The sequence below is a fragment of the Myotis lucifugus genome, unplaced genomic scaffold (assembly GCF_000147115.1).
Source record: "Myotis lucifugus unplaced genomic scaffold, Myoluc2.0 scaffold_109, whole genome shotgun sequence".
Lineage (NCBI taxonomy): Eukaryota > Metazoa > Chordata > Mammalia > Chiroptera > Vespertilionidae > Myotis > Myotis lucifugus.
In genome coordinates, this window is record NW_005871157.1 from 3,385,334 (window position 1) to 3,397,165 (window position 11,832).

At 51.7% G+C, this 11,832-nt stretch overlaps 3 protein-coding genes across 5 annotated transcripts; 2 read left to right on the forward strand and 1 right to left on the reverse strand.

Moving 5' to 3' along the window:
• The first annotated feature begins 1,192 nt into the window (after nt 1-1,192).
• SERF2 (small EDRK-rich factor 2) lies at nt 1,193-3,252 on the forward strand. Of its 3 annotated transcripts, none has more exons than XM_006093109.3 (3): nt 1,193-1,570; nt 2,187-2,295; nt 2,910-3,252. In XM_006093109.3, the coding sequence occupies exons 1-3, from the start codon at nt 1,564-1,566 to the stop codon at nt 2,971-2,973; spliced, it is 180 nt and encodes a 59-aa protein (XP_006093171.1). In that variant the 5' UTR covers nt 1,193-1,563; the 3' UTR covers nt 2,974-3,252. The 3 variants fall into 3 exon arrangements, with proteins under 3 accessions (XP_006093171.1, XP_023613359.1, XP_023613360.1); XM_023757591.1 differs by having other exon boundaries at nt 1,443-1,570; nt 2,887-3,252; XM_023757592.1 differs by having other exon boundaries at nt 1,524-1,542; nt 2,887-3,252.
• An 835-nt stretch (nt 3,253-4,087) lies between these two features.
• SERINC4 (serine incorporator 4) lies at nt 4,088-8,661 on the reverse strand. The gene is made up of 12 exons (XM_023757594.1): nt 8,560-8,661; nt 7,948-8,124; nt 7,647-7,825; nt 6,998-7,077; nt 6,780-6,873; nt 6,307-6,518; nt 6,028-6,123; nt 5,803-5,929; nt 5,347-5,419; nt 4,871-4,919; nt 4,579-4,729; nt 4,088-4,393 (listed from the first exon to the last, which is right to left on the reverse strand). Exons 1-12 carry the CDS (start codon nt 8,659-8,661, stop codon nt 4,195-4,197), a joined length of 1,539 nt encoding a protein of 512 aa, XP_023613362.1. The 3' UTR covers nt 4,088-4,194.
• Nucleotides 8,662-9,096: 435 nt separating this feature from the next.
• Nucleotides 9,097-11,821, forward strand: HYPK (huntingtin interacting protein K). The gene is made up of 4 exons (XM_006093112.3): nt 9,097-9,402; nt 9,728-9,783; nt 10,154-10,205; nt 10,547-11,821. The coding sequence occupies exons 1-4, from the start codon at nt 9,241-9,243 to the stop codon at nt 10,640-10,642; spliced, it is 366 nt and encodes a 121-aa protein (XP_006093174.1). The 5' UTR covers nt 9,097-9,240; the 3' UTR covers nt 10,643-11,821.
• Nucleotides 11,822-11,832: the final 11 nt, after the last annotated feature.

Consider the following 11,832-nt stretch of genomic DNA (forward strand, 5'->3'; position numbering starts at 1 on the left):
TGATGCTCAACCAACCGAAGCCACCCCAGCCAGGGGGGCATCAGCATCTTTAACAATGATATTTTTGGGGGTAGGAATTAATAATATATTTCATTTTTTATTGCATTTATTTTTTATAGTTACTTTCTGCTTTTGGACAAGTGATACTGATTTTAAGTTTCTAAAGGAATATGAGATTTGACTTACATGCTTTATTTAAGACTTATACAAAAAAAATAATAGACAGTAGTTCAAGTGATACTTAGGTATGGCAAAAATTATGAGGATGGCACTGAGGTTTATTGCCTTCCCATCAACTCTATGTTGAGGGAGAAGCCGGTTTGAAGTTCCAGCCTCAAGCGGGTTCTGCTATGGGAGCTAGTTGGACAAAATCACAAGTTAAAATTCACAACCAGCCTGCCCGGTGCGGCTCTGCCGGAGTGTCCTCCCAGGCACAGAAAGGTCGCAGGTTCGATTCCCCCCTGCAGGGAACTTACTCAGGTTGAGGGTTTCATCCCCAGTAGAGCAAGGGAGGTGGCTAAACGATGTTTCTCTCTCTCCTCTCTCTAAAACCAATAAAAACATATCCTCCGGTGAGCCTAAAAAAAAAAAAAAATTACAACTTAGTTCTTCCCTGTGATGTTTCCTAAGCATGTCTCCTTTCCCCATTCAACTCCTCAGGGCCGGCGGGGAGTTTGTGGATGAATGGAGCTAGGAATGAGAGTGAGTTTCGTGGGAAACGTAAGCTTCACGCCGCATTCAGCTGCCGGCGAAAGACCGTGTGCGGCCGGCGGAGACAGCGCAGTGAGAACCGGACATGTGTACATTGTCCAACCTCTTAGTCCCGAATCCAACTCCACAGCCCGATTTTGGGGGTCCTCCATCACTTCTAAGCCATTGCATCTTCACATTTAAAGTTTCCGTGGGGAAATGGGCAGGACCAAAGTTTTAGGACACACGGGGTGTGCCGCGAATTTCTGTATTAGAGGGGTTGGGGCAGCGGGACGGTGTGGTTGCAATGGGGTCTCGGAAGTTGCGTTGTACATGCTTTTACATACCAGCACGTGGACAACGCAAGGGGCTAACGGGGCGGTGGGGTATTCTAAGTAACAGCGCCGAACTCAGTCCGGAGTTCTGACAACGGAACCGGCGGCCCATTCCGCCGCCCCGCCCCACAGCCCCCGCAGTTCCCTCCGGGAGAGTCCGTCCGCGTCCCGGGCCGTCCCCGCATGAGGTCACCGCCACATCACGTGCCCGAGCCCGCGGAAGCGCCACATCGCCAGCCGCGCCCCTCACCCCCCCGCCCCACGTGACCGGCCTACTTTCTCCCGCCCGCCCCGCGACTCCGCTCGGGAGCCCCGCCCCTCGCGCGCCGGACCGGCGAAGCCCCGCCCCTCCCCGGCCCAGGCTCCAGCGTGCCCGCGGCCCCACGTGCTTCTTCCTGCCCAATGGGAGCCGGCGCCGGGCGCGGGGAGGCGGGGAGGAGAGAACGGCTCCGTTACGCTGCGAGAAAGGGGCGGGGCCGGCAACGTCGGAGTGAACGGAGGGACGCAACGGAGGCAGGTCGGAGCCGCTGCCGTCGCCATGACCCGTGAGCGCTGCGCCCCTCTCCCCTGGCCCTTTCCCCCAGTCCACCCCGGGCAGCGCTGCCCGGGCCCGCCGCGGGCCGCCTCCTGCCTCCCCAGCGGGGCCCTTTTCGGGGCGCGCTCTTAGCGACCCTCCCCTCGACGCCGGAAATCGGCCCCTGCCCACCGCCACTTCTGGAGGGACACTCGCCCCCCGCCCCCACGCCCGGGTCCGGCAGAGGGCCGCCCCGACCTTCCGCGGCGCGGGGAGACGCCTGCGTCGGGGGGAGAGGCCCAGAGCCCCCACGGCGACCCGACCCCTGCACACCCCCCATCTCCACACACCCCACCTGTCTGGGAGCGCACGCCGCCCCGAACGAACCTCGAAACCCGCCTCCAGCAGGCTCCCCGGGACTGTCTTTCCTCCCGTCTTCAGTTTGCCCTGCCCCGAGGCAGGAGGCAGGCAGCTCGGCCCCCTGTCCCCACCCCGCCCCCCACCAGCCTCAGCCCCGGAACGGGCCGGTGCCGGGACCCGGGGGGTGAAGTCTGGGACCCCGCTGGAGACCGCCCGGGCGAGGTTGGGGGGTCGCCGGTGTGTGGCCGGGAAGGCCCCGCGGCTCACCTTTTGCCTCCTTCCTCTAGGCGGTAACCAGCGCGAGCTCGCCCGCCAGAAGAATATGAAGAAGCAGAGCGACTCGGTGAAGGGGAAGCGCCGAGATGACGGGCTTTCTGCTGCCGCCCGCAAGCAGAGGTAGCCCCTGGGAGGGGAGGACCGCAGGCGGGTGAGACGCGGGCCGGGCCAGGGGCTGGACCAGAAAGGAGCGCTGCCTCGGGGCTGACATCCGAAGGAGTCGCGAGGGGCAGGGTGCAGCGCTTCCTCTAGGGCTGTTTCCTCCCCGCGCTCCCAATGGTTAGCTCGCTGCTCGCAGGAAGGGACGGGGCGGGTGCCGGCGGAGTCCGGTGTCTGAGTGCCCCTGGGCCTGACCTGAAGGGCAAGGGCAGGGAGCTTCACATTTCAGATGCTTTAGCGGCGGTGACAGCCCGGTGCTCTTGGCCCTCCTTGCTGTTCGCGTCTCCTCCCTTCTCCCCACCTTCTCACTGGTGTGGCTGGGTGTGGTGCTCAGCACAGAATAGCCTTGTGTGCGGCCAGACTTCTGACCCCTTGGGCAGCAGCCAGATAGAGACGGATCGCCCTTTTTTGAGCCTGAGCTCCCTTCCTTTTAGTCTCCTGTGGGAATACAGCAGCCACACGCTGAGTTTTGTCCCGTCCACTTCCATCTTACCCTTTTGTGCCCTTCATCCCCCCTGCATCTTGTCCCTTTTGCCCTCTGGTACCTCCCAGTGCCCCATCATCTCTACCCCCAGGGACTCGGAGATCATGCAGCAGAAGCAGAAAAAGGCAAACGAGAAGAAGGAGGAACCCAAGTAGCTTTGTGGCTTCGTGTCCAACCCTCTTGCCCTTCGCCTGTGTGCCTGGAGCCAGTCCCACCACGCTCGCGTTTCCTCCTGTAGTGCTCACAGGTCCCAGCACCGATGGCATTCCCTTTGCCCCGAGTCTGCAGCGGGCCCCTTTTGTGCTTCCTTCCCCCCAGGTAGCCTCTCTCCCCCTGGGCCACTCCTGGGGGTGAGAGGGTTACCACTTCCCAGTGTTTTTTTATTCCTGTGGGGCTCACCCCAAAGTATTAAAAGTAGCTTTGTAATTCCTTGAGCGACTGGTTTGACTGGGGATTTGGGGGGAGGGGGGATGGGGATGGAGGAATGGCTGCCCTTTCCCACGAAAAGGGGAGAGAATGTTAGACCCTAAAAGGTTGTGGATATGTAGCCTAAGTGAGACATCACAGAGAAATCCTTTATTATGCTACAACAAGCAGAGAAGTACTCTGGGTATATGGTAGAGGAATCCTCTAAGAACCATAGGGACTTCTTTTCTGTAATTTTTGTCCCCCACCCAGACCTTAACACCATCCCAAGGATGGAGTTGAGGGCCTAAGAAGGAAGGCTCCAAGACCTAAGTTTATGCCCCTCTTCCTTATTCTTTCTCCGTTTGTTTGCTTGCTTGAAAGTTGGCCCAAAAATCCTGCTGCTCACCGACTTCCCACAGTCAGCTGCTTTCAAGTGTTCACATTCTCTTCTTCCAGTCCTCATGGAATGAGGGTGGTTTTTGTCTTCCCACTTCCTTTGACCTCAAGATCAGGATTAAAAGCTGGGGTAGTCTCTGTGTTCCTTCCTTTCTGTGCTCTAGTTTGTTCTGGGGTTCTGGGCTTATTACATCCCTGTGCCCAGGGCTGAACTGCTTATGTTTCTTTTTATCTCCAAGGGCAGAGCCAAGTATGCCTTCAGTCCCTGTTGGTCTTTCCCTGTCCCCCTCTCCACCATGAGAGTGGTTCCTGAGCTGTTGACTTGGGAGTTAGCTCTTGAGTTGGGGGTGAAGATGTAATGGTAGCTCTAGTGAGTCAGATACTTGGCCAGGGCATTAGGGTATATTTGGGCACTTCTTCCCATTCAGACATAGTATTGGCTTCAGCCTAAATGAGGTAACTAACTGCCCATTGTGTCCTTGAGGTGTTTGCTAGGCTCTCCCGAACCAAGACTAGGGGCACAACCTCAAGGGAACCTCAGTTGTGTTAAAAATGCCTAGAATAGATATTTGTTATCTGGCGATACTAATACGATGACATTGTTGCCTGAAGATAGGTGGAGGCTTGGGGTTCTGGGTGGGGGACCAACAGAGTGGTGCCAGTAGCAGCCATAGATAGAGGAGTACACAAGCCCAGCATGAGGCAACCTTGACCCAGAAGGTAGCCCAGCTACCCTTGGTGAAGGTCTTTTCCAGTTCTGCTCCCTCATAGCTGTGGAACCAAAGTCTGCGGTTAGAGAATAGGAAGGGCCTTAGCGTTTGGACCTGCCCTACCTTGCCATCAGATTATGGCAGACCCATGTGAGTCTCCTGGGAACCCTGAGGACTGGCCTTGATTCAGTCCCTACAATAGCTAGGTTTTCAGGAGAGTATCCCAGGCCTACTTCCCCATCCTACCTGAACCAGTTGGTAAGGGTAACCATGACATAGAGTGATGCAAGGAAGAAGACGAAGTGGAAGGCAGAATAGCTGTAGGAAAGATGCTGGGCTTGCACTGGAGGAGCTGGAGAGGTCTCTTGGTCAGCTGGCCTGGCAGCTCCTCTGTGCCCTGAAGAGAGGGAGGGCAACAGTGCTGCTGAAATACCTCTTCCACCCTCCTCCTCCCCCAGCTTCCTTTGTGAAAGCACTTAAGGGCTCTTTGGCACTGCAGAAATCTACACTTTCTTATGGATCCTCACTTGACACTCACCTTCCTCTGGCTCCACTGTTTCAGGGCAACAGAAACAGAGTGAGGGCTTCTGTAAAACAAAAGGCAGCATGTTTTGGAATGACTTTGAAAAGAATGTGAAGGTATTAATATAGGAAACTCCCTTTCTTTGAAAATATCTGGTGTAAGAAGTAGAGGCACACCTGGGTTCAAATGCTAGCTCCAGCATATAACTGGCTATGGGAATTTTGGTAAGATGTTTTATCTGTGCCTCAGTTTCTCCATTTGTAAAATGGAGCAAATAACCTACCTCACAGGGTTGTTGTGAGGATTATATTAAATGAGATTATGTATGTAAAGTAGCACAGTGCCTAGCACATTGTGGGTACTCAATAAAAGGTAATAGCAGCTAGAATCTGAGCTTTCTGGGTAGAGATTGGTAGGATGTGTGTCTGTCTGTCTGTGTGTGTGTGGAGGGAGGGGCATCGAACTGGGGATACCAAACTCTCCATTCTCACCTGGAACTCATAGTTGTAAACCTTGATGATCCACAAGGGCCCAAATACTTCAGCCAGGTAGGAAGCCTCATTGCTGAGAAAGAATACAGTTCTCAAGCAGGTTTAGTCAAATAGCAGGAGGGAATTGCCTGCTGGCACCTACTGCCAACTGGTAACTCTCAGGAGGATATTGTGTTCCTAGAACCATTTCCCCCCCAAAGATTTAGAAATCTTCACATGAGGGCCCTAAAATCTTTGCATGTATTTTTAATTCTCATATCATTCCCCTTGCCCCCTTTTTCTTATACAGATCATCTGACAAGTGCTATTCTTAGAAACTGTTTCTGTTCATGGAGAGCTTTCCTCTTGTCGTGTTTTAAAGTTTAAATAAACACAGTCCCAGACAATCTGGCCATCCCTCCCTGTCCTGGGCATTTTTCCTTCTCTCATACCTCTACCCTTGACACTTTTACGCACCAAGCAAAAAGCACACAAGCATACATGATGCCAGCACTCAGCACTGCCAGAGAAGTATCTGGTGTTTGGGGTTCCATTTTACTCAGGCCAGGCAGACACAGTGTGTGATTCTGTCCTTGAAGGATTACTGAGAAGGTAGAAGAAAAGTGGTAAGAACAAAACTAAGTATTTGGCAAGAGCAAAAAAAAGGGGTTTTAGCCTGGGGAGTCCAGGTCCTGTCCTTACCACTCTCTGGAGGTCGGCTGGACAGTGCAGAGAAGGTCAGGTACATGATATAACAGCTGATGATAGAGGCTTGTAGAAGGCCAGAGCGAGGTTGCTCTGGGCAGAATGGGGATCATTGCTTTAGTCTACAGGGTAGTAATTTCCTCCATTTCTACCCCCAACCCCACTTCTGTTTCCCCACCCTTTGGGAGAAGCAAAGAATTGATAGATTAGGGAAACTAATGTAATTTGCTATACTAATGTCCCCCAAATCTGGAATGTTGCAAGGCATGTACCCACTGAGGCGGATGCAAGGAGCGATGGAGAGGACGGAGAGGAGGCCACAGAAACAAAGGTGCAGACTAAGCAGCATCTTGTTGAGCAGGCAGCCAGCTGGGTGCGTGTAGTTGTGGAACAGGAACACTGCTGCCACACCTGTCATGCTGTAGAATCCTAGGGTGGCCAGCAGCATGGCTAGGAACCAGCGACAGTCTTGGAATGCACCTGTCTGCCTAAGGGTGGAGGTGGGCAATGGCTTCACGCTCCAACTCTTTTTTTATTACCATTACTAACTATTCCCCTCTCCCAGAAGACTGGTGTGACTACCCATCCCAGCTGGCCCACAGAGTTATCAGATTCCTGAGCTTTTTTGATATTGTTCAGTGAGAAGTTATGGGACCATGGACCTGTCCTGTCCTTTGCCCAAGCCCGCTGGGTCTACTAATGTTAGGCAACATTCCCAGGAAGAGCCGTTAGGGTTATGTGCTCCTTACCAGTTCTTATTCCAGGAATGGGCGAAGGCTGTGATAAGCACCAACTGCAACAGGATGAATGTGAAGCCTCCACAGATGCCAATGTAATGCCAGGCTGCAAGTGGGGCACCAATGGGGAAATGTAGCTCATCATATTATTACTCCTGGCCTTCTTCCTACCCTCTCTTTTTCTTAGAAAATCTTTTAGCCTACTGATCAGGATATGAAATGGAAGGTACCTGGGAAGAGATGCTCATCAGGGATGCAGAAGGCAACAGCACAGAGACCTAGCAGGAACAGCAGCTTGAGGAGCCAGAAGCTGGTTAGTAGGGAAAGAAAAGCAGGTTCAGAAGAAAAGACAAAGGAGAGTGGACAGTAGTGCCTACTGAGGAAGGCAAAGGAGAAAGCAAGACTATAGGAAGAAGGAGAGAAGAGACAGCTAAGTATAGGAAAGGAGTCTTGTGTGAGAGCAGCTGGAAGCAGGCCCATTGCAGCTTATTCCAGATTCTCTGATACCTAAATAACATTTGGACAGCATTTTACTATTGACATAGGGCTTGCATGTAATCCCACTGTCACCTCCATTTTAGAAACTGGAAGTTCAGGCCCTGGCCAGGTAGCTCAGTTGGTTAGGGCGTCATCCCAATACGCCAAGGTTGTGGGTTCCATACCCGGTCAGGGCACATACAAGAATCAACCAGTGAATGCATAAATAAATGGAACAACAAAACAACATCCCTCCCTCCCTCTCAAAATCAATTTTTTAAAATCTTTAAAAAATAAAAAGAAACTACCTGTTTCTGTCTTTTTACAATGCTATTACTTCATCTTGGAATTTCCTTGAAGCTTACGTCTACTTCCCTCCCCACCCAAAGAGTACACACAAACCTATTATGCAGCTGTGCCCGAAGGCTGGTAGGGGAGTGCAGGTGGACCAGCAGCACAGCCTGCAGCAGGTGGAAGGTGGCAGTTCCTGCACAAACTCGGTACACAGCCCCAGAGCCACTGAGCACTGGGCAGTGAGAGTGGCCAAACAGATGGGCACAAAACCCCGAGGGCATCTGGATCTGGAAGGAGGGCAAGTCGTCATGCATAGAGAGGTACCTACTTCTCATGGGTATTATCCACTCATTTGTCTCCAGCCCCCAATCTGAATCTTGTCAGTGCAACTCTATCCCCTCACACTTACGCCATTAGCCTTGCCCCAGACCCTCTCCACTACTGTTCTTGATAGCAGCAGGCAGCAGACTGCTGAGGCACCCATATGGAGGATTATGTAGAACAGGCGGCTACAAGTGGACTCTGTGAGATGAGGCCACCTAGAATGGCAGCAGCAGGTACAGGGAACAGGCCCACAGCAGGACACCTGGGGATAGAGCAGATGCAGGGCTAGGGTTACATTAATGCATGTAAGTTTAAACTAAGGCTGAGTTCCAAAATTTCCCCTTTCCTTTTCTTCCAAGCTATTTGGGATTGACTTCCACTGACATCAAACAGAGCTTTCATCCTAAGAGCTTAACTACCGGCAGGCTTGAGCAGACCTTCCTAAAAGCCTAAGTCACACCTGGCCTCTAACCTTTCCCCAGACCTAAACATCTGATACTGGGAACCTGGGAGGAGAGGTTTAATGATCAGTAATCTTACAGGCAAAGAAGCAGAGGGCCTCAGAGGGGGAAGGAAGGCCTATCATCTTTATTGGCTCCCCTGGGCTTTCTTTCCCAGCTTTACTACTATTCCCTTCCACTTTTCAGATAGCTCTTGTCGAGGGAGCTTCCAAGCCTCTGCCCAAGTACCTTCTCACCTGATAGAAGGGAGGATTCACTCTGACATTGCTGTCTTCACTGCGTTGCTGTGCCAGGCGGAGGGAGGTGCTGGGGCCCGCGATGGCCTTTGCACCCACCATCCTTATGCCAGATGGAAGGTAGATGAGAAAATAGCAGCTCTCTTTTGTCCCCAGCCCATTGGACTGCCACGGTGCTGGGGCTGGTCACCCAGTCTAAAACGGAATGGGCAGGAACATCAGGAAAAGTGGTAAATGCAAAGGTCCCAGTGAAACTACTTTCTTACGTGGGCCCTTAGGCCACCCTGGCTGTTCTGCCTAGATTAGAGAGCAGAATGCATATGTGCCTCCTGTGGATTAGCCTTCTTAATTGGTTTAGGATTAGACGGCATCAATGCTGCTTAAACAGAATTCCTTGGGAGTGTGCGCGCGCCCGCGGGAGGGTGCTGGCGAGATCCGGGTAAAGAGGGAAGGATGTGAGGGGGTAGGTCTGGGAAAGGGCTCTGCAGAAAACAACACGGTACAAGCCAAAAGAAAGGCGGCCAGGCGAACCCCCTTCCTCGCTGAAGCTTCTAGAACCAGAGCACTAACGAAGGCGTGGCCCAGGCACAGCCCGCCCCCTCCTCTCCCGGCGGATGTTGTGGGCGTTACCGGAAGTCGCGGGGCGGGGAGGGGTCTGTGCGGCGGCGCGGTGTGGTCGATATGGCGACCGAGGGGGATGTGGAGCTGGAGTTGGAGACCGAGACCAGCGGCCCGGAGCGGCCCCCGGAGAAGCCGCGGAAGCATGACAGTGGTGCGGCGGACCTGGAGAGAGTGACCGACTATGCGGAGGAGAAGGAGATCCAGAGTTCCAACCTGGAGACGGTGAGGCGGCCGGGCGCGTGTCGGTCGGGCTGAGAGCGGAGGGGGCTCCGAGGGGGTAACTGGAAGCCCCGCTCCAGGACCGGGTCACGATCCCGATGGCGGGAGGAGGCAAGAGGGAAACCGAACCATCACTGGGACCCGCGGCTTGCGAAAAGGAGCTTGCTGGAGATTGGGTTTAAAGTGGGCTTCCGAAGCTCAGGATTGAATTAAATAGGCCTCCTGATACACTCGTCATCGAGAATATACACCTGCCTCGCTTGTTAATGGCTTTCTATATTAGGGTTTGTGGGTAGCAGAGCAGTAACTAGATTTGTCTTTCCCGTAGGCCATGTCCGTGATTGGAGACAGACGTTCCCGGGAGCAGAAAGCCAAACAAGAGCGGTAAGTGTTCGGTACGCAGCCAGCCCTAGAGCCCCTCCTTCCCCAGCCCTAGAGCCCCTCCTTCCCCCAGCAGAAACAAAAACCACGAGTAAGCCTTGCACCGTTCAACTCTCACCAATTCCCTCAGATATAAGGTTTACAACTTTACTCTTTTGTTGGTAGATGTAAGGCCTCCTGGCAACACCTACTGCCTGCCCTAAAGTCTCCTGGGGGAGGGGGGTAATGTTATGTTGAGAGGGTGGAAGTCTTTGTATTTTCACTCAACTGTTTATCAAGAGTCATTTATTTGTAAGGTACAACAGGGGATGTCCTTCCTGGGAGTTTATGGTGGAGATAGAGAATGAGGACTAATCCACATGAATATTTGTAGGGAGAAGGAACTGGCAAAAGTCACCATCAAGAAGGAAGATCTGGAGCTGATAGTGAGTAGTGATGCCTAGTTTGGGCTGTTTTTTTTTTTTTTAAATATATTTTATTGATTTTTTACAGAGAGGAAGGGAGAGGGATAGAGAGTTAGAAACATCAATGAGAGAGAAACATCGATCAGCTGCTTCCTGCACACTCCTTTCTGGGGATGTGCCCGCAACCAAGGTACATGCCCTTGACCGGAATCAAACCTGGGACCCTTGAGTCCAAAGGCTGACGCTCTATCCACTGAGCCAAACCGGTTAGGGCTGGGCTGTTTCTTGAAACAAGTAGAGTTAGTATGTTTTGGTGGCACATTAATGCCAGAGAGGTAACGTCATTGATCCTTTTCCTGCAGATGACAGAGATGGAGATCTCAAGAGCAGCCGCAGAGCGGAGCTTGAGGGAACACATGGGCAACGTGGTAGAGGCTCTTATTGCCCTGACCAACTGATTTGTGCTTTCTCAGACCTATCCACTGGATTAACTTATTGCAATAAAGATGCCTCCTTTTTTGTGCAGTTTTATCATTTTGGATCGAATGCAATGTATATTGTATTTTACTGTGGGAAATCTACATGCTGGAGTATAACTGAATTTAAGTGATTTCCGGCCCCCCCCCCCACCCCCCAGCCCTTAATGAATCTACGTGAAGGATCATTGTAGAAGAGTCTCATGTTCACATGTAAATGCCAGATGGCAGGACAGCTCATTCATCAGACTAGCTCTTATTTTTTATTTTTTATTGATTTTAGAGAGAGAAGGGAGGGGGAGAGCATCGATTGATTGCTTCCTGTACGAACCCATAACCAGGATATGTGCCCTGAATGGGAACTGAACCCAAGACCTTTGGGAGGACACTTCAACCAACTGCAGCTATAAACACATTCCCAAAAGAATTTCAAGCTCATTCTCATTTTGGCTGTAGGATAATTCTAAGATTGTATTCCCCTCTGGCACACAGTGGGGAATACAGTGACTTACATTCATCTTTTTTTTTTAAAAAAAAATACATTTTTATTGATTTCAGAGAGGAAGGGAGAGGGAGACATAAAAACATCAATGGGAGAAAATCACTGATAAGCTGCTTCCTCCTACTGGGGGGTCTAGCCTGCAACCCCGGGCATGTGCCCCGACTAGGAATTGAACTAGGGACCTTCTGTGATGGGAATGACACCCAACCAACTGAACCACTCTGGCCAGGGCTGCATTTGTATTTTTTTTCTAGGACTTTTTAAGGATTTATGAGGGATTTCCCAGAGGGACATTTAAAGGATGTGAACAAAACCTTGGCTGCCTTATTTATTCATGCAATTGAGAAGTAGCCTTCCTGCTGGTTAAATGTCATTTCTGATAATTCCTAGAACTCCTCATGCTCTGCCATGTATGTGGGAGTTATGTAGGAAGAGTTAAGTGGAAAAATCATGAATTTAACTCTAGCACAATGTCACTACACTGAAACTCAGCACTGTGGCCTCCTTGATATATGAGTTGGGCAAAGAAAAGATACTGGTAGGGACTTGGGAGTCCCCATTTTATAGGTCAACTTTTGTTATATATACAGATACAATTAAGAAGGCAAGGACAACCATCTATGTATATTACTTGCTCAGAATAAACTGGGTGCCACTAAGAATATGCCTG